Raw genomic sequence first — 27857 nt, 5'->3', positions numbered from 1 at the left:
AAATTTTTAACAATTTAATTTTTATAAATTTTAAAAAAATAAAGAAATTAATAAATAATTATGATAAAAATTTTAAAAATATTATAATTTAATTTATTTTTTAATTTATTTTAATTTAATTAAGTTAATTAAACAAATTTTAATATTTTTGTTTTAAATTAATTATATTGAAATTAATTATTTAATTTTTGTTCTTTTTTTTTTAGAAAATTTTTAAAAATTAAAAAAAATATTTAATAAATTTTAATAATTCATTTTTTAAAAGAAATTTTGAATATTTCAAAATTGTGAAAAAAAATTATTTAAATTAATTTAATTTTTAAATAAAATAATATAAAATTAAATTAATTAAAAAAAATTAAATTAAATTTAAAAAAAAATTAAATTAATTTAAAAAAATAAAATTAAAAAAATAATTAAAAAAAAATAATTAATAATTATCATTTAATTAAATTTATTGAATCTAATAATTTTTTTAAATTTTATTTAATTTTTATTTATTTTTTTTAATTTTTTTTTTATTTTTATTTTTTAATTTTTTTTTTATTTAATTTTATTTAAAAAAATTTAAAAAATAAAAAAATCGTATTTTTTTGAAATTTCCCGCAGCATCGATGCTCGAAGCGCAACAAACAATGTAGATTCGTTCGCAAGTACCTAACAGTAATAACTTGCGAGAGAAATTTGTTTTACTTTGGGAAACATTATTTTTGGTTTGATTTTTTTATTTCATTTTTTTTTGTGTTACTTCTCATCGAATATCTTCTCTAATTTATTGTTCTCTCTTCTTCTCGTTTCAGGCGTAAATTTATTAGATTTAAAAGGTCCAGTTTTTTTGCACGAGCCACCCCATGTCGTGCTATTTTCCAATCAAACTGGAACACATATCGATTGTGCGGGCATCGGGTCGCCGCAACCAACGGTAAGTTTTGTCATAGTAAAAATTGAAAAAGTTAAACTCGGGCTTACCGCAAGAAAGTAATTTTTCTCTACGATTATGAAAGAAAAGAAAAAAGTAAAAGAAGTAGGTAGAGAGATGCTTATCTCAATTCTTACCTCATTTTTCTTTTTTTTTTTTTTTTTTGTCCTATTTAAGTCGCTCTTTGTAATGTAGAATAATGAGAAGTAGTGTATGACCCTTTTTTGTATCCTTTTTCTTGCGTTTTCTTTCTCTCGTGATGGAAAAAGACCTTTGTCTTGTGTGTGTTTCCATCACCTCTAGCACCTAAGTGTACCTTTTATGAGGTTGTTAACGGTTTTTAATCACTTATTCTTTTTTTTTGTTGTGGCGGGGATATAAAAATGGGGCATTTTGTACAATTTGCTTTTCTTGACACCTTAATCTTGAAAGACGTTATTCTTCCCTTTTTTGGTTGAAAAGTGCTTTAAACGGATGTTTTTAACACCCAAATATTGGTTTACTTGTCATTTTGTTTTTACGTGGGTTGGATACAAAAAAAAAGATTTCATTGAGAAAAATTTTAAGAATTAAAAAAAAATCTTTTTGTTTAAAGTTTCGATCTTCTGCCCAAGAAAAATTTTCAAAAAATATTTTTTTAAAAAAAAATTAAAATTTTTTAAATTAAATAATTTTAATTAAATTCGTTTTTAATTAAAAATTTAAATTAAATTTTAATTAAAAAATAAAATTTTTTTTTGTACTTAATAAAAAAAAATTTTATAAAATTAATTTTTTTAATTCTAATTTATTTCAATTTTTTAATTAATAAATAAAAAATAAAAAAATTAAAAAATTTTAAAATTTTTAAAAATTTAAAACAAAAAAATATTTTTCTATTGTTTTCGTTTATGAGAAATGAAAAATAGTCAAAAAATTGAATTAAGTAAAAAAAATTTTTTTTAATTTTTCATTTCTGTACTCCTCAAAACTATAAAAAATTTTTTTATAACATTTCTTAATTATTTAAGCCATAATTCTTGTAAATAAAGACAAAAAACTAATATTTCACATTTTAGTACTCCTCAATTAACGATTTCGTAATTTTTAGGTTATGAGGAGTACGAAATTGTTAATTGAGGAGTACAAAAATGTGAAATATTAATTTTTTAATAAAAAAAATGTTCAGAATTAACAAAAATTTCCCATAATTTTCAAAAAATACCGAAAATAGCCTATAAAATAATTCATCGAACAAATTTTTACATGGGAATTATAAAATCGACCCAATAAAAAAGCCAATGAATATCAAATCTCCATTAAAATTCTCAAAAGCCAAAGACGACAAATCAAATTTAATGCTCCAACAATCTCGTAAATGGTCAAAAATTCCAAACCTTATAAATAAACAAAAAAAAAATTAATGTCCATCGTGTAAAATTTGCCTTTTTTTGATGAGTCAGGGTCCATTGTCCCTCTACCTTTAATCCAATCCAATCTCCATTAACTTCTTTTCTCGCCACTTTTTATTGCAATCCCATTTCTCTTCAAAAAAAAAGTCATCTCTCTCACACCAAATCCGAGCCCATAACTTTTAAATAAATGAGACGACGACGAACGGTAGCAGCAGCAAAAACACACCACTTTTTATTATCCTTGACATTACACATTTATATATTTATATATCATTATATCATGAGACATAAAAATTCATACATGGGTGACACATGCTTCTTCTTTTTCCTCCTTAGAAAAGACGCAAAATGCCATAGACATAAATTTCATGCTAGATTTGTGAGATGTAAATTTTCATTTTTCACATCATAAATTTAGACAAAGTCATTCTTCGAACGGAGCTCGGTAATCGTGCTCAGTTTATAGGAAAAAAAAGATGAAAAAAATTGTCTTTTATTGTACCAGATTTTATGGTATTTAAACTTCGGATGTGTCGGAAATGAGATGGCATTATTTGAACATTGATTCCCCTTTGGATGAAAAAAAGTTCAGGAAAATTCACTTAACTCCATGGGATGAAACGGGAACAAAAGAGTTGAATTTCTTTTTTTTTATTAAAATTTCCCACTGTTTTTATCCCGAATTTCTCATTTCTGAAGGAAATTGTCACGTTATAAAAAAAATAAAATTCCCCCCTGAAAAAAATTTGGGCTTAACTTTTGTTCCTCTCCCCAAAAAATTTCCTTTGTTCCATTTAAAAAATAAATCAAAATTTTATGAGATTTTTTTCTCCTATGTAAATTTTTTTTTTTTTTTTGGGTAATTTACTCGCTACAAGAACAAGGTTTGGCTGTTTTGTTTCACATTAGTGCAAAACGATAAAGCTTTTATTAGGCTTTTATGTAAATTACGTAGAAGAAAGTAGTAATTTGTCTATTATTGAATTTGGAATCCAATTTACGAGTAATTGAATCAAAATAATTTGATTCGTTTTATAAAGTGGGGCATAACATCATCATGAGAGGATGTTTTTTCAACTGTCTCTGATTGGATTCGAATGTAAAATGCTGATTGAGGCTTTGCATAAATGCAAGTTTAAATTGATGACGAGTTGATTTGCATTTAATGAGAGAGACAAAAGATTTCGCTTCGGTAAAAAGGGGATTTTGAGCGAAAAACAAATTTATGCAGAAAGGACTGATTTTGTAAATGTTGTTTTTGAGACAATTTGACAAAAACAACATTTATTTAGAGAATTTTTTTAAGGTTAACGACCTCAGGAAGATGCGAAAATTGTGAATTTTTTTTTTTTTTTATTAAATTAATTTTTAAAAAATTAATAAAAATTTTAATAATTCTTAAAAAATTTAAAACAAAAAAAAAATTTAAAAAAATTAATTAAAATTTAAAAAATTAAGCAAATTAAATTTAAATTTAATTAAATTTAAAAATTAATTAAAATATTTTTTTTTTTATTTTTATTTTTTATCAAATTTTCAAAAAAAAAATTTAAATTTTAAAAGTTAAAAAAAAAAATAATATCAAAAATTTAAAATATTTTTTATCGAAGAAAAATAATGATATTTTTAATTAAAAAGAATTTACTTATTAATTTATTTTTTTTCAAATTATAAAAAAAATAAAATAAAAAAAAAAAAATTTAAAAAAAATTAAAGCTTTTAAATAAATAAATTAAGTTTAAAAAATAAATTTAATTTAAAATAATTAAAAAAATTTAATCAACAAAAAAAAATAAAATTAATTATGATCAAAAATTTAATAAATAAAATTTATTTTTTTAAAAAATAAATTTAAAAATTAAAAATTTTATTTATTTAAAATTTTTTTATTTAAAAAATATTTTATTTAAAAATTAAAATTTATTTAAAAAATTAAAATTAAAATTTTTCTTTCATTAAAAAATATTTTAAATTTTTTAAAAAAGTTAATTTTAATTTTTTTAAATATTTTTAACAGAAAACCATCTAAAAGAATTTAAATTTAATTTTTTTTTAAATTCACAATTTTCGCATCTTCCAGATTTAATTTTATAATTTTCAAAGAAAATCTCGTCATCTTCAAAAAAAAAATTTTTTTTTCAACATCCTGTCCTTGAAGCGACATTTTTTATCAAATCCTTCATATTTTTCCCAAAAACTTTTTTCCTCGAAATTTATTTTAGCATTTTAGCAAAAGACAATGCCACAGTAAGACATGTTTTTGCCTCCTAATCCATCAAGTGAACAACCTTTTATGTGCAATAAATAATAAATGACGTGACATCACTCTGTGGCGCTCTGTTTTCGTTTTTTTCTTTTTTTTATGGAGATTGTAAAACATTCTTTCACGACGAGTCGATCCAAAGCCATAACAATTAACAAGTTGGTAAAGGGAGAAAGACAAACACAGACGATGAATAACACTTAAAAAAGCACATTTTCCAGCTGTTACCCTTGCCTGCGTGTCTTAACTTCTTTTTTTTATTTTATTTATGTGGCATCATTACCCGACTTTTATCTTTAGCATATTTCAGCAATTTTTGCACATGTGAAATTTTTAAATCATTTACGAACTTTTCACTTTTTTTTGTCGTAGGTTGAATGGTCGCCCTCCGTGATGCATCAAGACTTGGTCTACTTACTCCAGAATGGCACTCTTATCTTTTATCCGTTCACATCGGAGCAATATCGACCGGAAATCCATTCAGCGACATACAGGTGAGAAGAAATTTCGAAACATGTCCCGCAGTAAATTTTTGATGACCTTTTTCGAATAATTTCAGATGTAAATTGAAAAATTTAGTAGGTGCCATTGTTAGTAAGGAAGTTGTTGTAAAAGCGGGTGAGTAAAAGCTCGAAATTTATTCAAGGCAGGATCGTGACAACTTCGTAATCCTCGACATTGTCTGCTCGAAATGAGATAAATTTTACGTTTTATCTGATGACCGTCGCTTCTTCTTCGGGAAAGATGAAATTTTATATAAAGCATGAACAAGCATGGAATTTTTTTCATTATTTATGTCACACACGTCGTACAGCTTCGAAGTCGTCGTCGTTGTCCCAAGCACCTGATGCTTTTTACGTGCCTTGTTAAAAATGGAAATGAGGATAATTTTTAAGTTTGCGAGTTTTGAGTCATGAGACAATGGACAAATTTGTCGTTTTGGTCCATCTGATGTTAATATTTATGAACAAAATTTTTTTTCGTTGTTTTTCATTGTTTCTGAAACGAGACAAGCATGATGAATGCTAATTTTAAATTTGGGATTATTATTTAATGCAAAACGCGAGACGAATTACAAAAAGAGAAATTTGTTGGATTTGACTCGAGTTTAATTTCGAAAGTATGAGAAATAGTTAAAGCATGTAAATTTAATTGGAATTTCTTGTATTAAATTGAGATCCAAATATAATCCTCAAATATGTAAAATTTATTAAAAAATTATTTCACAAGAGCATGAGGCAATAAAAGCCTCAAAATTTCATATTTTTTTTTAAATAATTTTAAAAAATTAAAAAAAAAATTTATTAATTAATTAAATTTTTTATTTAGTTTAATTATTAATTTTATTTAAATAATTCGATTATTAATTTTTTTATTTAAATAATTTAATTTCATTTAAATAATTTATTTATTTTAAATAAAATTTTTATTTTTTTCAATTTAATTTATTTTATTTTTTATTTTATTTATTTAGTTTAATTTTTTAAAAAATTTAATTTTCAATTTTTATGTTAATTGTTTTTTTTTAAAATTTTAAAAAAAAATTTAATATTTTTTTTTTAATTTTTTTAAATGAAAATTTATTCAATTATTTTTTTGCAATTTTAAATTTTTTAATATTAATTATTTAACATTTTTTTAATTAATTAATTTTATTATTTAAATTTAATTTACATAAATAATTAATTTAAATTAAATTTTTATTTTTTTTTTCAATTTTTTTAAAATTTTCTAAATTAAATTTAATTTTCACTAAATTTCTATATTTTTATTTATTTTTTTTGTTAAAAAATTATTTCAGAGAAAAAATGAAACATCTGTCAAAAAAATTTTACTTACCCAGATTTTTTGCTGCCATTCAAATATTTTGTTAACACAGGAAAACAATTCAAACAAAAAATGACATGGAAGTAATTTTCTCATTCCCTCCAACTAATATCTAATTCAAGGAAAACGTTTAAAAAAAATGTTTCCAACTTTTACATAAAATCCCCTGCAGCTGCTTGAATTGTTCGCAAAATGATAGTTAAACATCGTTGCATAATAATAATAATTACCTCTCACCAGACTCAACTTCCTCCATTTTTTATTATGACTTGACTTATTATCCTCTTCATATTTTTTTCCTCATTTTTAAACAAAACTCCATGAAAAAAAAAACGAGGAAGAGCCATTTAAAAAAGTTGCTTGATCTACGAATGTAAACATGATACATAAAATACGGACAAATTAAAATTAGCCAAATATCCTCGGGCGATTTCTCGTAAACTCTTCTTTCTCGTCGTCTTCTGTTTCTGATGCTTTTCAAATATTCCCCGCACACACACATTTCACTCCATCATCGTCATCATCATCATCATCATGAGTTATCGCCATTCGTTTTGCTGACCAAACCAAATGGAAATCTGATATCCTTTAATTTGGGCTTCACAATATTTTTCCTGTTACTGATACTTTATACTTTTTTTCTCTGCTGTTTGCATTTGGCAATTCGTATCGAGCTGAAACAGTATCGACAACAATATGTCTCGTTCCTCGTTTTCTGTTTATTTATGACATCATTTTTTTTGTTGCCTCGAACTTCTTCCATTTTGATGAACTCGCAAAATGATAGAATACAATCAAAAGTTGTTCATGTTCTGTTTTTTTTTCTCTCTCTGCTTGATTCTTTGTTTAGGCGCAGACACATAACAACATGTGCCATATGCACGTTGCGAGCTGTGTAGACAATTCCATCACTGTTTACTCTTGTAATTTTCCTCACAACTTTTGTTTGCACGAAAAACAATATATACCTTTTTCATTTTCTTTTCGTTATATTTTTTTTTTTGTTGACTCCGGTGTGTGTTTTCTTTTCTTTTCGTTGCTCGATGGAGAGTAAAAGGGATGAAATTGGCATATTGAAGAGATTCAATGAACTTTTTTGAAGCTTTTCAAAGGTTCATTGAATCTCTTCAGAGGTTCATTGAATCTCTTCTTTCTTTCCATTGAATCTCTTCAAGCTCAATGAACCTCTTCTTTTCGAAGGTTGTGTTTTCTTTTCTTTTCGTGGCCCGAGATTGATTCTGAAGAGATTCAATGAACCTTTAAAGAGATTAAAGAAACCTCTGAAGAGATTCAATAAGCTTCTGAAAATATCTTCAGAGGTTCATTGAATCTCTTCGGAAGTTCAAAGTTTGATTCTGAAGAGATTCAATGAACCTTTGAAGAGATTCAATGAACCTTTGAAGAGATTCAATGAACCTCTGAAGATATATTTAGAAGCTTATTGAATCTCTTTAAAGGTTCATTGAATCTCTTCAAAGGTTCATTGAATCTCTTCAGAGGCTCATTAAATTTCTTCTCAAAGCTCTGAATGGATTTAATGAACCTCTGAAGAGATTCAATGAACCTCTGAAGAGATTCAATGAACCTTTGAAGAGATTCAATGAACCTCTGAAGATATTTTTAGAAGCTTATTGAATCTCTTCAAAGGTTCATTGAATCTCTTCAGAGGTTCATTAAATCCATTCAGAGCTTTGAGAAGAAATTTAATGAACCTCTGAAGAGATCATTGAATCTCTTCAGAGGTTTATTGAATCTCTTTGGAAGCTCAAAATTTAATTCCAATGAAATAAACCTCTGAAGAGAGTCAATGAACTTCAGAAGAAATTCAACAAACCTCTGTGCCAAATTCATCCCTTTTCAATCCACAAAGCACAACTTCTACGACTCTGGAGTGAGTCAGATAAGATACTGTTTATGTGAATGGCGCACAAAAACAAACATACAGAAAAGAAAAACGAAACAACATGAATAGTTACATCACAAACTCAGCATACACACGTTAAGAACAGACATTATATGTTCAATGAGGTTTGTAACGTGACTTTTACCGTTATTATTATTGCTATCATGTCGACAGCTGTTATGCTGCGAAGGAGTGTTAAGCTGCTGATACGTTTCCTTCAACAATTTTTTCGCTCAATGATACGAAATGGAGTCAACAACTTCTTTTTTATTTGTCTCTCGAACAATGGTCCAAATCTGCACTTTTACTCTATTTTTCAACCATTTTTGTAATTATTGTTAAAGCTTCAACAAGAATAACTGCAGTATCTGCAAAAAAGGAGAAAAAACAAATCTCGTGTAATTATAAAGTAATTTTTTACCGTAACATTTCCATCATCGCAGCGCAGAATAATTGCTTCGAAGAATTGTACAGGACTTTTTTCTGCCATTCACTCTTTGTTAACGTTGCTCTTTATTTTATTGCATTTCAGATTCTGTTTGAAAGCTTTAAATGGAAAATTTGCGTAGGTAGATGATGCTTGAAAAGTTGTCTGTCTGCTTTTTAAATGAACTGTCTTTCAAGTTTTATTAATGTTGAAGCTTTTCATCTTCTTTGAATGAATATTTATTTATTAATATCTATTGAAGCCCAATGCACATTTTGAATTTTTACCCACACCATATTCACAATTTTTCAACAAAATACAAATTTTTAGTTCACTTTTAGAGCTTTGAACCCAATTTACATTCAAATTTTCATTTTTTTAAAAATATTTCAACTTTTGTCCCAATGCACATTTGAAAATTTCGCCCAGTTCATTTTTACTATTTTTAGACCCAATAAAAATTTTAAATGTTGATCATAAAATTTTAAATGAATTTTCGACCCAGTTGACATTTTAAAATTTTATCTTACTGCAAATTTTTATTTCTTACCCAATGCACATTTTAAAATTTCACTCATTGCATTTTCACAATTTTTTGACCCAATATACATTTCAAATGTTAACAAAACGAATTTAAAAAAATTTTTAACCCAGTTTACATTTTTAAATTTCATCTTAGAGCGAATTTTAATTTTCATCCCAATGCACATTTTGAATTTTTTCTCAATTTCTGTTATTTTTTAATTATTTTTGTAAAAAAAGCGCCAATTTCATCGAATCCACGCCCATTCATTAAGTTTCTTCTTCATCCTGCTGCAGATGATATCTATAAAAAAAAACACAAGAAAGGTACAAAAAAAAAGTTGAAACGAGAGCTCAATAGTCAAAGACAAATTAAGATGACAAAAGCATTCTTTCTCCATATTTTTTCTCTTCTTCTCTGCAAATTTTTCCATTTCTTCGCCGTTGTCTCCTCTGCCCCGTGTCTTTTCTTCTTTCACTCATTTAGCAGTCGTTTTTAATTTGCGCTTACATTGTGCTTCTCCACTCCTTTTATATATTCATTCATTTGCACATGAAAAAAAAAAACTCTGCTATGCTTGCTTATTATCTTCGCATTTTAATTAATTCCTCATCCTTTTTCAGTTATTTTTCGCAAAGTCACAAGGGCGTTACAGCATGCCATGAATTTACATTAAAAAGCTATAGATCTCTTTTTGGATCGAATTTTTTTTTTTTTTGGTATCCGGTGATTACTGATTGGACTCGATTGTTCCAGATTTTCCGAATTATGTGAGAAAATCCCTTTTTTAAGAAAAGAAAACGTCTGCATTCAATTTTCAACATGTTTCAATCAATTCTCATCAGTATACAAGTCATGTTTTTGCTTGTACTTTGAGCAAATGTAGGAGAAGAAGAAGAAGAGTTTCAACACCATCTTTTCATCCTTTTTCTCGATTTTTTTTTTGCTAGTTGCCAACAACGAACAAGAAAAATTTAATTTAATTTTCTCCTTGTTTAACTCTTATTTCCTCTTGATTTTGTGTGTATTCTTGTTTGAAAATGTCTGCACGATTGATCTTAACATTTATTGTTCATGAACAATAAAATGCAATTTTTTTCTGTTTTCGCATTTTTTCGAAGTTTGATACATTTTTCGGCAGAATTTTTCTTTTGAATTCGAGTTTTGAATGCGCCTTAGAGAATTTTTCGTATTTCAGAGGAAATTAGAAGGAAAATTCGAACCATATGTTAAAACTTTTTTTATGCAATTAAAGTACAATAAAATAGAGGAAAACTACTCTTCTGTTATTGTAATCGATGCTCTGTGAAGAGAAAAAGGAAAAAATTAAGTCTTATTGTTCTTTTTTGAAATAATTTATTTTTTGTTTAAAAAAATTATCAAAATTTTCTATTGATAATTTTTTTTTCTTTTTTTTTAATGAAAACTGATTAATTTTGTAAAAAAAATTATTCATTAATTTTTTAGTCGATTCTTGTCGAAGACAGTAAAAAATTTTAAGCAAAATTTAAATTAAAAATAAATTAAACTTTTGGGACTTAATTTTAAAATTGAGTAAAAAAAATAAGATATTTTGACATAAAGGCTTAAGCTGAAGTAAAAACAAAAAAAAATTAATTTTAAGTCAAAAAAAATTTTTTTTATTTCAATAGACTTTTGACTTAAGCTTGACTTAAGAAAAATTAGAAATAAGTCGAAAGTCATTTATTTTTTTGGATTTTTAAAAAAAATTCGAGAAAAATATTATTTTGAAATTTTCAAAAAATTTATTCAATTTTCTTGACTTAAGTCAGACTTAAAAGCTTAAGTCATAACTTAAATGATTTTAACATTTGACTTAATATGTTTTGAAGCTCTGGATAAAAACTACTTTAAAAAAATATTTATATAAAAAATTAAAATGACTAAAATTCTCACTTTTTATGAACGTAAGGATTTTAAGTCAAGTTCAAGGATCTTTAAGTCTCTGAAAGTACTTAAAAATCTAAAAAGTTCTCAATTTTTCATTTTTGTTAATTTATGGAATATATCAAAGATATTATTTCATTATTAACAAAAAAAAATTGAGAAATTTTTTTTATTTTATGATAGTTTTTTCAATGACTTAAAGTCGACTTAAAATCCTTAAGTTCAAATTAAAAAGAAAATTACATTTTTTTTTTTATAAAAAATTATTAATTAGACTCAATTTGACTTTAACTTAAGAATCAGACAATTAAAATTTGTTTTCTTAACTTAACAACTTAAGCTTAAGTCTTAACTTAAGGTTTTAAGTTTTGACTTAAACTTTTTTTGAAACTTCAATTTTAATTTTTTTTACGTTACCTGTTAAATTATCAATTAACGTTCAAATCTGAAAAAGAAATTTTACCTCATTTTCAATCCACAGAGAAAGTTCATTCATTTGGAGCATTGCCCAAGTCGTACAAAATCATTTGATGAAAAGCAAAAGTAAAGAACACGTAAATCCCATTCATTTTTTCAGCTACATTCACATAAATTCTCCTTTTACCCTGGATGGTCGGTGTTAAGTGCTTTTTTGTTCTCATCTTACTTCTTGCCACTCATTCAAGTCTTAACTTTCGCATTATTGCGGGTTTATTTATTAGCTTTATCACCCTTCGTACGCCACGCCGAGCAAAACACAATACAACGACGACGACGCATGACTTCTTTTATTTATTTAGCACTTTTCTTATTTTGTTACTTTTACGCTTTTTTCGGGGATGAGCAGATGGTCAATCCTTTAATAATGTAATGTTCATTGCATAATTTATTTCGAATTTTTCACGATTTTTGTCCTAAAATGAATTTTTTTTTTGAGAAGAAAATTTAATTTTTATTCTTTTTTTGCAGTTGTTAGTCAAAAATATAATGTGCAAGTGCATGATGAGTATGTGATGACAGGCAACACTGCCGTCCTCAAGTGTCAGGTAAGAGTTTTGAGCCTTCGTTGATGTTTTTGTGAGGCACTTCTCGCATTTCGAAAACGTTTAAGACGACATTAACGACAACTGTGAGAACTGTCAGACCCACAAGACAACTGTTGATGATGTCAGCCATTCTCTGTTCTTCTAATTTGTTCAAGTTGTAGAACATGGCGAGAATTACGATTAAAAGAGCTTGCAGGAGCTTTAAAAAAATAAAATTTAATTAAAAAAAAAATTTGATGATTTTTAAGAATTTTTATTTCAAAAAATAAAAAAAAAATTAATTGAATTATTTTAAATTAAATAAATTAAAAATTTTTTAAGTTTTTTTTTAATTTTTTTAAAATTTATTTTTAAATTAATTTAATTAATTAAGTAAAAATTAATTAATTAAATAATTAAAATAAATAATTAATTTAAATAATTTTTTAAATAAATAAAATTAATATAAAAAATATTAAAATAAAAAAAAAAATAAAATAAATAATTAATTAATATTTATATTTTTTTATTTAAAAATTAAAATTAATAAAAAATTATTTATAATTAATAAAAAAATAAATTTAATATTTTAATAATTTTTTTTATTAAAAAAAATTTAAATTTCAAAAAAAAATTAAGAAAAAATTTTACCTGTAATCCAATTGAAGTCAACACAAGTATAAACAACAAGTTATAATATTCATGAGACGGTCCATATTCCAACAAATATTTCAATTGAGCAGAATTAGAAGTAATTAATGCCAAATCAAGCAATCCTAATGCCATCGATTTTCGAGTCGCATAACTATTTATATCGATTGTGCGCAGATTTCTAACCTGAAATTCATTAAAATTTTAAATAATTCTAAAAATTTAATTTAATTTATTTTTTCTTACAAATTTTCCAACACTGAAATCAGGTTGAGTTGTTTCTTTTGGAGCGTTTGACATTTTTTATTTAATTTTTATTTTTTTTTTTGCGAAACAAACTGATTGATTTTCATAGAAATACTAAATAATAATTGTTTTGATTAATTTTTAAACAAGAAAAACGCATTTGATACAAATTTCGTATCTAATCAAGCTGATATTAACAGCTGATGATATCTTATCGGGTTTCAGGTCATGTCGATATTATTCATAAAAAAACAAAAATTTGAAGAAAAAAAAATTAATCGGTTAATAAAAGTTGAATTTTGATGTACTTACCTGATTTTTATAAAAAATTATTAATCCTATAATATTTTAAAAAATTAAAAAAAAAAATAATAATAAAAATTAAAAATTAAAAAAAATAATTATTATTAATTTTTTTAATAAAAAAAAATAAATAATAAAGAAAAAATGGTAAAAAGAAATAATAAGAAAAATTAAATAATTTGTGAAATAATTGAACGAAATATTTTTTAATTATTATTATTTATATTAATATTGCAAGTAAATCCCTCATTTAAAAAAATATCAGGCGTTTCCATTAAAATTTTAAAAATTATTTTATTTTTATAAAATTTTTTATTTTTCATTAAAATGTAAAAAAAATTAAAAGTAAAAAAAATATTTTTTGCATAAAATATTTAACGCCCAAATATTAATTTATTATTTTTTATCAATTAAAAAATTAAATTAAAAATAATTTTATCTAAAAAAAATTATATTTAATATTTTATTTTTTTTATCATTAATTTATTAATTTAAATCAAATAATTTAATTATTTTTTTTTAAATTTAATTTTTTTAATTACTCTAACCATTTTAAAATAATTTTATATATTTTTTTTAATTTTAATTTTATAACAATATTTTCAAAAATTAATTAAATTTAATTTTTTAATTAAAATATTTAATTTTTTAAATTCAATAAATTTAATTATTTTTTTAAAAATAATTTTAATTAATTATAAATTTCATTTCAATTTAATTTTTTTATTTATAAATTTATATTATTATTAATTTTACTTTTTATTATTTTTTATTTATTTTTTATTTTATTTTTATTTTTTGTAAATATTTAAGAAAAGAATATTTTAATTTTTTTATTAAAATGAATATAAATTCAACAAAAAATTCTATTTCAACTTTAAAACAAAGAAATCATAAAAAATACAAAAAACGATAAAACTTCGTTCCATCATCAAACAAAAAATTGTTTCATAGTTTGAAAAAAATTCTGATATTAAATTGTCTCTTAATTGAGTTATTTCCCATTTTTTCTCTCTGCCTCCCGTTTATTTTACATCGCACAAAAAATCTGCAGAAAAAATTGAATTAATTTGTAACTTTTTTCATTTATTTATTTTTGATTGAAAAATATTAAAAACTTCAAAATGAAATTCCTCCAATCAACTTCCGCAAAAAACCACAAAACAATAACGCCGAAATTTCCTTATCTCCCTTCAAACAGGTGCCTAGTTACGTGCAAGACTACGTGATTGTCACTGCATGGCTGCAAGACAATGGCATGCATCTCTATCCAAACACCGATATCGGGGGCAAGTACAGCGTTTTGTCGAACGGCGATCTCTACGTGAACAATGCCGGCCCGAGTGACGCTTACAAGCAGTATCAGTGTCGAACTGTAAATAAACTAACAGGTAATTTTTTTTTTCCATGAAAATTAAAAAAAAAATAATTTATGTCGCGTGTTTTTTTTTCAAAGTCGCAAGTAACAAGTAGATGATTTATTTATATAACTGGCAATTTTGTGTCGTTTTTTGTGTACTTTGTGCACGAAATTACGCTAAAATGTATTTATTTTGAACGTAATAATAAATCGGCTAGGTTGTACGGGAATTCGAGTCGCATGTCGAAACACGAAAAAAAAGGATAACAAAATTCATCTTGCACTCGGAATCGGGTCGGAGACAGAAATGCGCATGTTTGCGTAAAAAAGAGTGATAGTTTCGTAGTAAATATCGTACAAAGGGGGCAACGAGGGTGGCAATCGAGAACATTTTCATTCATGACTTTTTCGACACTCTCTCCCGCTGCTGTACACAAAAATGCCGGTTGTCATAGAAAACTGGGGAAAATATTTATCAAAAACGTAAAATCACAGCGAATTACGACGAATGCGGAATATTTCGCTAATAAATGTCGCGTGTGAAATATTGACATTTATTTAGAAAATTTTGTGAATCCATCTATCAAATGATTCCATGATTTATGGAAATTACAAAAAATTATTAACGATTATGTAATTTGTATTTTTAAATTAGCCCCGATTAGCAAGAGAGAATTTTTCCTCGAGGGGCATGAAATTTATGAAGATTTTTTGTGATTTTTAGGTGAAGTTCAACTTTCAACATATCCGGGACGTGTAATAGTTACGGAGCCAAAAGGGCACGTGCAACCAAGAATAAATGTAGAGAAGCATTCGTCGAGGCAAGTTGTGCTAAATGGACATATCACGTTACCGTGCATCGCGCAAGGGCATCCGCCGCCTACTTATCGGTGAGTTTTTGAATTTTTTGATGTCTAATGAAAAAAAAATGTTTTAAAATTTTTTCTATTTTTTGGCAGTTTTGAGTTGCAAAATGATTAAAAATGATAAATTAGAGCCCTCTGACAAATTTTTATCCATTTGGAGCAAGATTTGACAAAAATTGCTTTGACACAGTTTTTGACACAGTTTTTTTGCTCTTGATTTAGTTTTTAAAACAAAACTATGTCAAAGGAAAAAAATTTTTTCAGTTTCAATTTTTTGGCAGTTTTAAGTTAAAAAATGATTAAAAATGATAAATTAGAGCCCTCTGACAAATTTTTATCCATTTGGAGCAAGATTTGACAAAAATTGCTTTGACACAGTTTTTGACACAGTTTTTTTGCTCTTGATTTAGTTTTTAAAACAAAACTATGTCAAAGGAAAAAAATTTTTTCAGTTTCAATTTTTTGGCAGTTTTAAGTTAAAAAATGATTAAAAATGATAAATTAGAGCCCTCTGACAAATTTTTATCCATTTGGAGCAAGATTTGACAAAAATTGCTTTGACACAGTTTTTGACACAGTTTTTTTGCTCTTGATTTAGTTTTTAAAACAAAACTATGTCAAAGGAAAAAAATTTTTTCAGTTTCAATTTTTTGGCAGTTTTAAGTTAAAAAATGATTAAAAATGATAAATTAGAGCCCTCTGACAAATTTTTATCCATTTGGAGCAAGATTTGACAAAAATTGCTTTGACACAGTTTTTGACACAGTTTGCTTGCTCTTGATTTAGTTTTTAAAACAAAACTATGTCAAAGGAAAAAAATTTTTTCAGTTTCAATTTTTTGGCAGTTTTAAGTTAAAAAATGATTAAAAATGATAAATTAGAGCCCTCTGACAAATTTTTATCCATTTGGAGCAAAATTTGACAAAAATTGCTTTGACACAGTTTTTTTGCTCTTGATTTAGTTTTTAAAACAAAACTATGTCAAAGGAAAAAAATTTTTTCAGTTTCAATTTTTTGGCAGTTTTAAGTTAAAAAATGATTAAAAATGATAAATTAGAGCCCTCTGACAAATTTTTATCCATTTGGAGCAAAATTTGACAAAAATTGCTTTGACACAGTTTTTGACACAGTTTTTTTGCTCTTGATTTAGTTTTTAAAACAAAACTATGTCAAAGGAAAAAAATTTTTTCAGTTTCAATTTTTTGGCAGTTTTGAGTTATAAAAAGATTAAAAATGATAAATTAGAGCTGTCTGACAAATTTTTATCCATTTGGAGCAAAATTTGACAAAAATTGCTTTGACACAGTTTTTGACACAGTTTTTTTGCTCTTGATTTAGTTTTTAAAACAAAACTATGTCAAAGGAAAAAAATTTTTTCAGTTTCAATTTTTTGGCAGTTTTGAGTTAAAAAATGATTAAAAATGATAAATTAGAGCCCTCTGACAAATTTTTATCCATTTGGAGCAAAATTTGACAAAAATTGCTTTGACACAGTTTTTGACACAGTTTTTTTGCTCTTGATTTAGTTTTTAAAACAAAACTATGTCAAAGGAAAAAAATTTTTTCAGTTTCAATTTTTTGGCAGTTTTGAGTTATAAAATGATTAAAAATGATAAATTAGAGCCCTCTGACAAATTTTTATCCATTTGGAGCAAGATTTGACAAAAATTGCTTTGACACAGTTTTTGACACAGTTTTTTTGCTCTTGATTTAGTTTTTAAAACAAAACTATGTCAAAGGAAAAAAATTTTTTTCAGTTTAAATTTTTTGGCAGTTTTAAGTTAAAAAATGATTAAAAATGATAAATTAGAGCCCTCTGACAAATTTTTATCCATTTGGAGCAAAATTTGACAAAAATTGCTTTGACACAGTTTTTGACACAGTTTTTTTGCTCTTGATTTAGTTTTTAAAACAAAACTATGTCAAAGGAAAAAAATTTTTTCAGTTTCAATTTTTTGGCAGTTTTAAGTTAAAAAATGATTAAAAATGATAAAGTAGAGCCCTCTGACAAATTTTTATCCATTTGGAGCAAGATTTGACAAAAATTGCTTTGACACAGTTTTTGACACAGTTTTTTTGCTCTTGATTTAGTTTTTAAAACAAAACTATGTCAAAGGAAAAATCAATTTTTTGGCAGTTTTAAGTTAAAAAATGATTTTTTAGAGCAGTTTCAATTTTTTGGCAGTTTTTTCAGTTTCAATTTTTTGGCAAAATGATTAAAAATGATAAATTAGAGCCCTCTGACAAATTTTTATCCATTTGGAGCAAGATTTGACAAAAATTGCTTTGACACAGTTTTTGACACAGTTTTTTTGCTCTTGATTTAGTTTTTAAAACAAAACTATGTCAAAGGAAAAAAATTTTTTTAGTTTCAATTTTTTGGCAGTTTTAAGTTATAAAATGATAAATTAGAGCCCTCTGACAAATTTTTATCCATTTGGAGCAAGATTTGACAAAAAAAGATTTTTTTTATTTTTTTAAAAAATATTTTTTTTTCTTTTGTTTCAATATTTTGTCTTTAAACTTACTTGAAATTTTAATAAACTTTTAGATTTTCTTGACTTTTTAACAAAAATTTTTCCTTTTTTCAGTTGGTTCAAAGAAGACGCCGAGCAACTGTCTCCCCTTCAACTCAACGATCGCATTTCCGTCGTCTCCCCGGGTCTCCTGAAAATCACAAAGGCCCGCCAAGAAGACAGCGGCAAGTACATGTGTTGGATCAACAACACTGCCGGCGAAGAAACCATTCAAGTTCACGTGCAAGTCACTGCTCCTCTCTCGGCGCATCTCCAACCGCAAGTTCAAACGATCGACGTTGACAAAGACGCCCAATTTCACTGCGTCACTTCCGGTTATCCCATCACCGAGGTCACGTGGTTTCACAATGGCAAAAGCATCACGGGCGACAATCGCATCGAAATCTTGACGAATCCGCCTCGTTTGATAATTCGCAAAATGCAAAAGGAAGATCAAGGGATGTACCAATGTTTCATCTCGAACGAATGGGAACAAGCAGGTTCTGTGGCAGAACTTCAATTGGGCGACGCATTACCGGAATTAATTTATTGGTTCTCGGAACAAACTTTACAACCGGGCCCGACAGTTTCTTTGAAATGTGTCGCTACGGGAAATCCTCCGCCGCAGTTCACATGGCAACTCGATGGATTCAAGGTTAGAATTTTTTTATTTTTTTTTGTCATGAGCCACTTTTCTTAATTCAATTTCTATCCGCAGATACCCGATAGTGCGCGTTTCCTCGTGGGACAGTACGTGACGATGCATGATGATGTAATTAGTCATGTTAACATAACGCACGTGCAGGAGGAGGATGGCGGCGAATACACTTGTATCGCTCACAACAACATCGGAAAGTAAGTCAAACACGGCGAAAAATCGTGATCATAAATTTTATCTTTTTTGTTTTTTTTTTCACGACTCGCCAGAGTATCGCATAGTGCGAAAGTAAATGTTTATGGCAATCCATTTATTCGTGAGATGCCCAAAATTACGGGCGTTGCGGGCAGTGATCTCGTCATAAAATGTCCTGTTGCTGGATATCCAATCGATAAAATCCATTGGGAGCGAGGTAAGTGCTTTTTTATTTTTTTCCTTGAAAAAATTGCTTGGTTTGAATTAATTGAAAATCATCTTTGTAGATGGTCAAACGTTGCCAATCAATCGTCGTCAGCGTGCTTATAACAATGGAACTTTGGTAATTGAACAACTGCAAAGATATGAGGATGCGGGAACGTACACTTGTATGGCTCAGAATAAGCAAAAACTCACAGCACGAAGAAATGTAGAGATTCAGGTGTTGGTTCCTCCGAAAATTATGCCGATTCAGGCGATGACGAATATGCTGAGGGAAGGAATGAGAGCAGCGATTAGTTGTCAGATTCTGGAAGGAGATTTGCCGGTTACGTTTCGGTTTGAGAGGAATGGAAAAGCGATGCACGGGATAAATGGGTGAGTTTTAAAAAATTTTTTTAATCTGTTGAAGAAAAAAAATTATATAATTTAAAAAAAATTAAATAAAAAAAATAATAAAATATAAATAAAATTTAAAATATTGAAGAAATTTTTGTAAAAAAAAAAATAAAAAATAATTTTTGCGTTAAAAATTAAAAAAAAATTATATTAAATTTTTATATTACAAAAAAATTATTAAATTAAATTAATTTTAAATTTTATAAAGTAAAAAAAAAAATCAAATTAAAATTTATTTAAAATTAAATTAAAAAAAAATTAATTAAAAAATTATTAAAAAATTAATTTTAAATTTAATAAAATTTAAAAAAAAAAATTAAATTTTAAATTTATTAATTCTATTTTCATTGATTTTTATTTTTAAAAAATATTTGAAAATTATAAAAAATAGAATTGAATTAAAATTTAATTAAAAAAAATTTAATTAATTAATAAAAAAAATTAAATAATAAAATATTGAAGAAATTTTTGTTAATAAAAATAAAAAAATTATTTTTGCGTTAAAAATTATATTAAATTTTTATATTACAAAAAAAATTAAACTAAATTAATTTTAAATTTTTAAAAAATAAAAAAAAATCAAATTAAAATTAAATTAAAAAAAAAATAATTAATTGATTAAAACTCAGAAAAAAAAATTAAAAAACAATTTTTCAGTTAAAATTAATTTAATAAATTTAAAATAAGAACTAAATATTATTTTATTTAAATTATTAATTCTATTTTGATTGATTTTTATTTTTAAAAATTATTTAACAATTATTGAAAATAGAATTAATAAAATAGTATTGAAATAAAATTTTATTAAATTAATTTTTAATAAAAAATAGTTTTAATTTTTTATTGAGTTTAATTTTTTTTTTTTCAATTAAAAAATTTAATATTTAATTTATTTTTTTTATTTTTGACTGAAAAATTTAAATAAAAATTTAATATCATTTTTTTTAATTTTTAAAAAAAATTAATTTCAATTAAATATTTTTTTTTCTTCATTAAAATTTAAAATTAATTTAATTAATTTTTTTTGTAATCCAAAAATTAAATATTAAATTTATTTTTTTTTTTTTTATTTTTAATGCAAGAATTATTTTTACTTTTTCTTCAGAAAAAATTATTTTAATTCTATTTCTGTTTAAAAAATTATTTTAATTTAAAAATTCTTTCAAATTTTATGATTTTATGAAAATTTTTCTTTAAAACTTACCAATAAATTTTTCATCAATAATTTTTTTTCTTTTTTTTTTCAGCGCTGAAGTAATCCGTCGTCTCGACGAATACTCTGCCAATCTCGTGATCGACAGCATCACATCCGACGATAGCGGCAATTACACGTGTTTAGCGACAAACAAAGCCGGCACAGACTCCTTTACAGTTCCCCTCACTGTCAACGTTCCTCCCAAATGGGTTCTCGAACCGAAAGATTCGAGCGCCGAAGCTGGTCAAGACATATCACTGCACTGCCAAGCCGACGGTTACCCGAAACCCGTGATAAACTGGAAAAAGGCAATCGGCACAACGCCCGGCGAATACAAAGACTTCCTCTATGAGCCAAACGTCTCGTTGCATCCCAACGGATCAATTAGTTTTAAGAAAATCTCCAAAGAATCTCAGGGACATTTTTTATGCGAAGCCAAAAACAACATTGGAACGGGCGTTAGCAAAGTAATTTACCTGAAAGTGAATGTAGCGGCGCATTTTACAACGAAAACGAAACAAATGTTTGTCACGAAGAACAAACAGATCCACATTCAGTGCAATGTGCAAGGAGACTTACCGATTGACATCAAATGGAAGTCTGAGAGTACGAAGCATTACATTGACGAGAGTTTAGATTCGCGTTATTCGATCCGGAATCAAAAGTTGGATGACGGGATGGTATCAGAGCTTGGAATAAGTCACACATATCGACAAGACTCGGGAATTTACATTTGTCAAGCGCACAATGCTTTCGGGCAAGACGAAATGGCGATTCATCTAATCGTGCAAGAAGCTCCTGAAGCCCCGAAAAATTTACGAATCAATTCGCAGCAATCACGAAGTTTGCAACTTACATGGAGTCAACCGTACGCCGGAAACAGCCAAATCGAAGAATATCACGTTCAGTATAAAAGCGCGGGAGACTCGTGGCAACAAATCGATCGTATTGTTGTCGCCGGAACACAAACCATGGTAAACATCCAAAACTTGCATCCCGCGAAAGCATATCACATTCGCGTCTCAGCAGAGAACAAAATCGGAGCATCTGACTTTTCGGAAACAGTTCAAGTAACAACTCTCGAGGAAGTGCCTTCAGGTCCCCCCTTAAATGTACATGGCGAAGCTAAAAGCTCAACCGAAATCTTCCTTCAATGGGACGCTCCCGAAAAGGAACATTGGAATGGAAATCTTCTCGGCTACTATGTCGGATATCAAACCGTGATCAGTAGTAGCAGCGAAGAAATCAATCCCACAGAAGGCTTCAGTTTCAAAACTGTCGAGCTTCGATCCCATTTCGGGGGTGAAACGCTCCTTCAAGGCTTGAATAAACACACGCAATACAACATTGTCGTTCAAGCGTACACAAGTCAAGGCAGCGGACCTCCAAGTAAGGAAATTGTCATCGAAACTTTAGAAGATGTGCCAAGCTCGGCGCCTGAAACCCCCAAATGCGACGTTTTATCGTCAACTTCAATTTATGTGACATGGTCTCCGCCTCATATCGATGGGCAAAACGGGAAAATCAGAGGATTTAAAGTTGCTTATATATCAGCTGATGATTTGTATGAAAAAGATCCGCATATTCTGAAAACTACAAATCAGTATCAAACGATTGAAAATTTGCAAAAGTATACGAATTATACGGTTTGGGTACTGGCTTATACAAAAGTTGGCGATGGGATGAAATCTAAACCGTTTTTCTGTACAACGCATGAAGATGTGCCATCAGCTCCGTATGATATTAAGGCGATACCTGCTTCGAGTAATAAGGTTATTGTTTCGTGGCTTCCTCCGAAATATAGAAATGGCGAAATTGTAAGTATTTATTTTTACTTAGTTTTGATTAATTTTATTGAAAAGTTAGATTTTAATTCATAATTCTTTCAAAAATATCAATTTTTATTAAAAATTTGTTCATTCAATAAAACAAACAATTCAATTTAAAAATCGCCTACTTGCTAATTCAAATCGGTTAAATATAAAAATTTTTGAAAAATATCAATTTTTATTGAAAATTTGTTCATTCAATAAAATAACCGCTTAAAATTTGAAAATCGCTTTCTTGCTAATTCAAATCGGTTAAATATAACTTTTTTTTTGAAAAACTTAGTATTTAGAAGATTTATTTTCAAAAATGTCAATTTTTATTGAAAATTTGTTCATTCAAAAAAATAACCGCTTAAAATTTGAAAATCGCTTTCTTGCTAATTCAAATCGGTTAAATATAATTTTTTTAAAAATTTCATATTTTAAAGTATTTTTTTTTAAAATATCAATTTTTATTGAAAATTTGTTCATTTAAAAAAAATAACCGCTTAAAATTTGAAAATCGCTTTTTTGCTAATTCAAATCGGTTAAAAATATTAATTATGAAAAAATCAATTTTTTTCTTTGAAAATCATTTTTTTCTAATTCTCACTTCTTATTTTTACAGATCGGATACACTTTCTACATGTCAGTTGTCGACGGAGGTCGTGAAGAAAGCTCAAACAAACGCATTTTGGGCGCCAAAACTGAAATTTTCGAAACAACTCGTCTTCAAGAGCAAGCTACTTACTCATTTTGGGTCACAGCATCCACAAAAATCGGCGAAGGCGAGAAATCCAAACAAGTAACTGTTCTTCCAAACAACAAAGTTCCCGCGCGAATTGTTTCCTTCAGTCGCGAGATCGTGACGCCATGGAAGCAAGATCTCGTCTTTCATTGTCGAAAAGTTGGCGTTCCTCCGCCCGTGACAATTTGGCGCCAAGATGGACAACCGCTCGAAACGAACAATCGAAAAACCATCGCGAAAAACGGAACTTTGTACATTCGCGATTGTCAAAATACCGACGCGGGAAATTATTCGTGTAGCGTCGAAAATACTTGGGGACACGATGAGATCTTGTACAGCGTAAAGATCAAAATTCCTCCTGCTCCGCCAACGTTATCCGTGATAGAAACTTACACCGATAGTTTGTTACTTGAATGGACTGACAATCAAAATGGCGGGAGTCCGATTTTAGGTTATGTGATCAATTACAAGCGCGATAATGGCGATTGGGAAGAACTGCAGATTGAGTCGAAGACAAATTCGCATCTTTTGAATAATTTGTGGTGCGGGACGAGATATCAGTTGTACATAACGGCGTATAATAAGATAGGAACGGGACTTCCGTGTGACATTGTCAACTTTTATACGAAAGGTTTGGCGCCAATTCAACCAAAACACTCGCAAATGCTGACGAATAACTCGACAAGTGTGACTTGTTGGCTCGATTCGTGGGCAGATGGCGGATGCGGAATTTTGTATTTCGTGATTGAATGTCGCCCGTTTGGAAGAGGACAATGGAATATGGTTGCGAATCACGTAGCGCCTACAGAGAGGATTTTTTCGATTACGGATTTGCAGCCTTCGACTAAATATCAGGTAAGATTTTTTTTTAATTTCAATTTAAAAACAAAAAAAAATTGAAACATAAAAAAATTCTGAAAATTCATAAAAAAGTAAGAAAAAAAAACTTAAAAATTTAGAAAATTAAAATAAAATTATATTTTTTTAATAAATTAAGAAAATTCGTAAAAATAATTAAATTTTTAAAAATTAATTTATAAATTTATAGAAAATTGTAAAAAAAATTAAAATATTTTTTAAAAAAAATTTAATTTAAAGTAAAAATAAAAAAAAAAATGAAATATTAAAAAAAATTTCGTAAAAATTCTCGCAGAAAAAAAAATTAAAAAATTCTTAACAACAAAAAATTAAATATTAATTATTTAAAAATTAATGAAAATTAAAAAAAAAAAATATTTAGAAAAATTTTGTATTAAAAAAAATTTTTTGAAAATTTATAAAAAATTTTAAATTAATAAAAAAATAATAAAAATTTTTAAAAAAATAAAATTTTAAAAAATTTTTAAAAAAATTGTAAAATTTAAAAAAATTAATTAAAAAAATTAAAAAAAAAAATTAATAAAAATTCTTAAATTTTTTAAAGTTTTAATTATTAAAAAAATTAATAAAAATTCTTTAAAATTTTCTTATTGAATTTTAAAAATATTTTGAAATTGAAAAATTTTAAAAGAAAAATTTAAAAAAAATAAAAATTGATAAGAAATTTCTAAACAAATTTGTAAAAAAAGAAAAAAAAATTTTTTAATTAAAAATAATAAAAAAAAAAAAAAATAAGAAAACAATTCTTAAAATTTTGAAAATATAAAAAAATTAATAAAAATTCTTTAAATTTTTTTTTCAGATTCGCGTAACAGCTCACAACAACGCTGGCTCAACATCGGCTGTGTACAATTTCACAACAATGACTGTGCAAGGCGGTAAGTTCACCCAAAAGCCCATCAAGATAATGGAAAATGACAAACTTTTTCTTCACCATTTAACAGTAATTTACAATCCGGATCTCCAAAATCCCATCCAACATATGGGCGAAAGTCCGTTTTATGCTAATATGAAGGTAATCTTTTGTGAATTTCGTTTTGTGCCATAAATTACGTGAAAAAATCGATTTTATTACCTTTGAGATGTCGTTCGTCAAGGCGAGGCGTCGACATTAACATAAGGAGATACAATCAAAGATAATTTATGCAATCCCAATTGTTTTTCTTTTGTTCATTTTTAGGTACTTCTTCCGATTTTGTTGTCGATTCTCATCTTGTTGGGACTAACGGCAGCTGTTTTGTTGATCAGGAAACGAAGTAAGAATTTTTTTCTTAATTTTTTGAATTTTGTCATTAAAAAAATAATTTTTTTGAAAAGAACTTACAAGCGCAAATCGAATTCCATCGTCTTCGGTGTCAGATTCTCCTTCGTTAGCCAATTTGCAAAGCAAACACAATCGAGATCAGCAATATTTAGCAGTTCATATCCAGAATGGCAGTCGAAATAGCAACTCTGTGGGCTCAGATAGTTACAAAGCGGAAGGAAATGGTAAGAAAATCTAATTTTTCTGAAGATTTTTCAAGATTTTCATCAAAAAAAATTTTTTTTGTAGAATACATTGAAGATATTTGTCCTTACGCGACTTTCCAACTGAATAAACAGACATACAGTGAGAGCTCGTACAGCGGAAATGTCTATAGCGGTCCTTATCACTCCGTGCGAGGGTCTTTCGTGTATCACGATGTCAAAGATAATTATCATGTGGGTTAAAATTCGGTCTAAAAATGAATTTTTAATGATTTTTCGACCTTTTTTTAGACAAAAGAACCGGAATATACCAAAGTTCGTCGGAAGGGAGGGCGTTTACGAGATCCACATTCCGAGAGTCAAGGTAATTTTCCCATTTTTTCCTTTAATTTTATTTTTTTTCTCTTCATTTTTTGCATTTTACATTTTTTTCCTTCATTTTTCATCTCATCTCATCATCCGTTTCATGCCATCAATGAATTACGTTGTTTTGACTCTGCATCAACCGCCTTTTTTAGATATACAATTTGTAGAATCGGACAATAATGCTGGCTCAACAGACTCCGAAGTGCGAAAAATATTAACACTTCATATACCAATTACAGAATACGATACACTTGGCTCCGAATCTGACAACGAATTGCAAGCACGTGCGATAAATCAGGCCAGTTATCGTGCGAATAGTCAACGTGGTGAGTTTTTCTTCCAGATTTTTTTCAAAAAAATAATTTTTCTTTAATTTTTGCTTTTAGGAGAACAAGAAGAGACTTCGACTTCGTCAGAAAATTCGCCAACAAGCTCATCGCGAAAGCATAAACCGTCATATCAGTCACGAAAAGCCTCGAAATCCACGCAAAATTTGTCGAAACGGCATGTTAGAAGTTCGAGCGGGTATTCGTCGCACAATGATGAGACTACGTTCAGGTATTTTTTTGATGAAAAATCTAAAAATTAATTTTTAAAGATGATAAATGTTAAAAATTTTGCTAAAATTATTTTTTTTGAAAATTTTTCTGGCTGAAACTTTCTTTCAAAAAGTTGAAATTTCATCAAAAATCGTAATTTTAACTTAAATTTAATTTTATTTAAAACTTAATTTAATTTAATTTAAAATTTAATTTAATATAAGGCCATTAAATTTAATTATTTCACTTTATGTCGCATGTGGATTTTTATGAAGGGGGGGGGGGGGAAAAAAAAATAAAAAAAAAATTATTTTTTTTTACTATTTTTTTGACGTTTTTGAAGGTTAATCGTTGATTGAACACATTAAAATAATTTTTACTTTTATTATTTTAAGTTTTTAAGTAAAAATTTTAATAAAATTTCACAAAATGAAAATTTAAGAAAAAATAAAAAATTTGGTCACGTGACTCAAAAATTTATTCATCAAATTTTCGATAGATAATGCATTTTTAAAGCAAGTTAAGTTCATATCTAATATAATTTTAATTTTTACTGGACATTATTATCGTTTTTTAATCAAAAAGTACCAAAAAAATGTCAAAAATTTTCCTTTTTTTTATTATTTTTATTTTTCCCCCTGAATTTTTTCGGCAAAATCGGAGGGGGGGGCGACATAAAGTGAAATAATTAAATTTAATGGCCTAATTTAAAATTTAATTTAATTTAATTTAAAATTTAATTTAATTTAATTTAAAATTTAATTTAAAATTTAATTTAATTTAATTTAAAATTTAATTTAATTTTAATTAAAAATTTAATTTAATTTAATTTAATTAAAAATTTAATTTAATTAAAAATTTAATTTAATTTAAAAATTTAAAAAAAAAAATCAAAATGAAATTTAAGCAAAATTTTTAACAATTTAAAAAAAAAATTTGCAAATAAAATTTTCAACTCTTAAAAATATTTTTTAATCCAAATTTCTTAAAACTTACCAAAAAATTTCTCAAAATTTAATCCACAGCATAGCAAACTACCCAAGCTACAACTCCCAAATCAATCCGCCGCCTCGCTTTTCGGATCTCATGGCTGCGGGACGTGCCGAATCAAGTAATCCCGAAAGCTCAAGCAAAAAAGGCAACAGTTCGCCCCGCATTCGACCGGGACAGAAACTCCAAAGGGAAGCGTTTCAAATAAATGTTTAAAGAAAAAACAACAGAGACTGAGAAAGTAGATTTTTTTCTATGAAAATTAATTAAAAAAATTTTAACAA

The 27857-nt window shown here is 26.8% G+C and overlaps 1 protein-coding gene across 1 annotated transcript; it reads left to right on the top strand.

Annotated features, from left to right (window-relative positions):
• Positions 1-796: 796 nt before the first annotated feature.
• LOC134830347 (cell adhesion molecule Dscam1) lies at positions 797-27857 on the top strand (the record flags this gene model as incomplete). Its single annotated transcript, XM_063843797.1, has 21 exons — positions 797-922; positions 4949-5070; positions 5136-5194; positions 12113-12189; positions 14570-14759; positions 15453-15618; positions 18186-18765; positions 18829-18965; positions 19038-19180; positions 19251-19560; positions 20829-22593; positions 23213-24187; positions 25014-25089; positions 25156-25226; positions 25392-25467; positions 25529-25699; positions 25764-25912; positions 25970-26042; positions 26212-26367; positions 26434-26602; positions 27609-27857. Coding segments are annotated over 21 exons (5772 nt in total), but the record flags the coding sequence as incomplete, so codon positions are not given.

Source organism: Culicoides brevitarsis, chromosome 2 (genome assembly GCF_036172545.1).
Source record: "Culicoides brevitarsis isolate CSIRO-B50_1 chromosome 2, AGI_CSIRO_Cbre_v1, whole genome shotgun sequence".
NCBI lineage: Eukaryota > Metazoa > Arthropoda > Insecta > Diptera > Ceratopogonidae > Culicoides > Culicoides brevitarsis.
The sequence above is the reverse complement of the archived record's forward strand: the minus strand, read 5'-3'. Positions and strand labels throughout refer to the sequence as shown.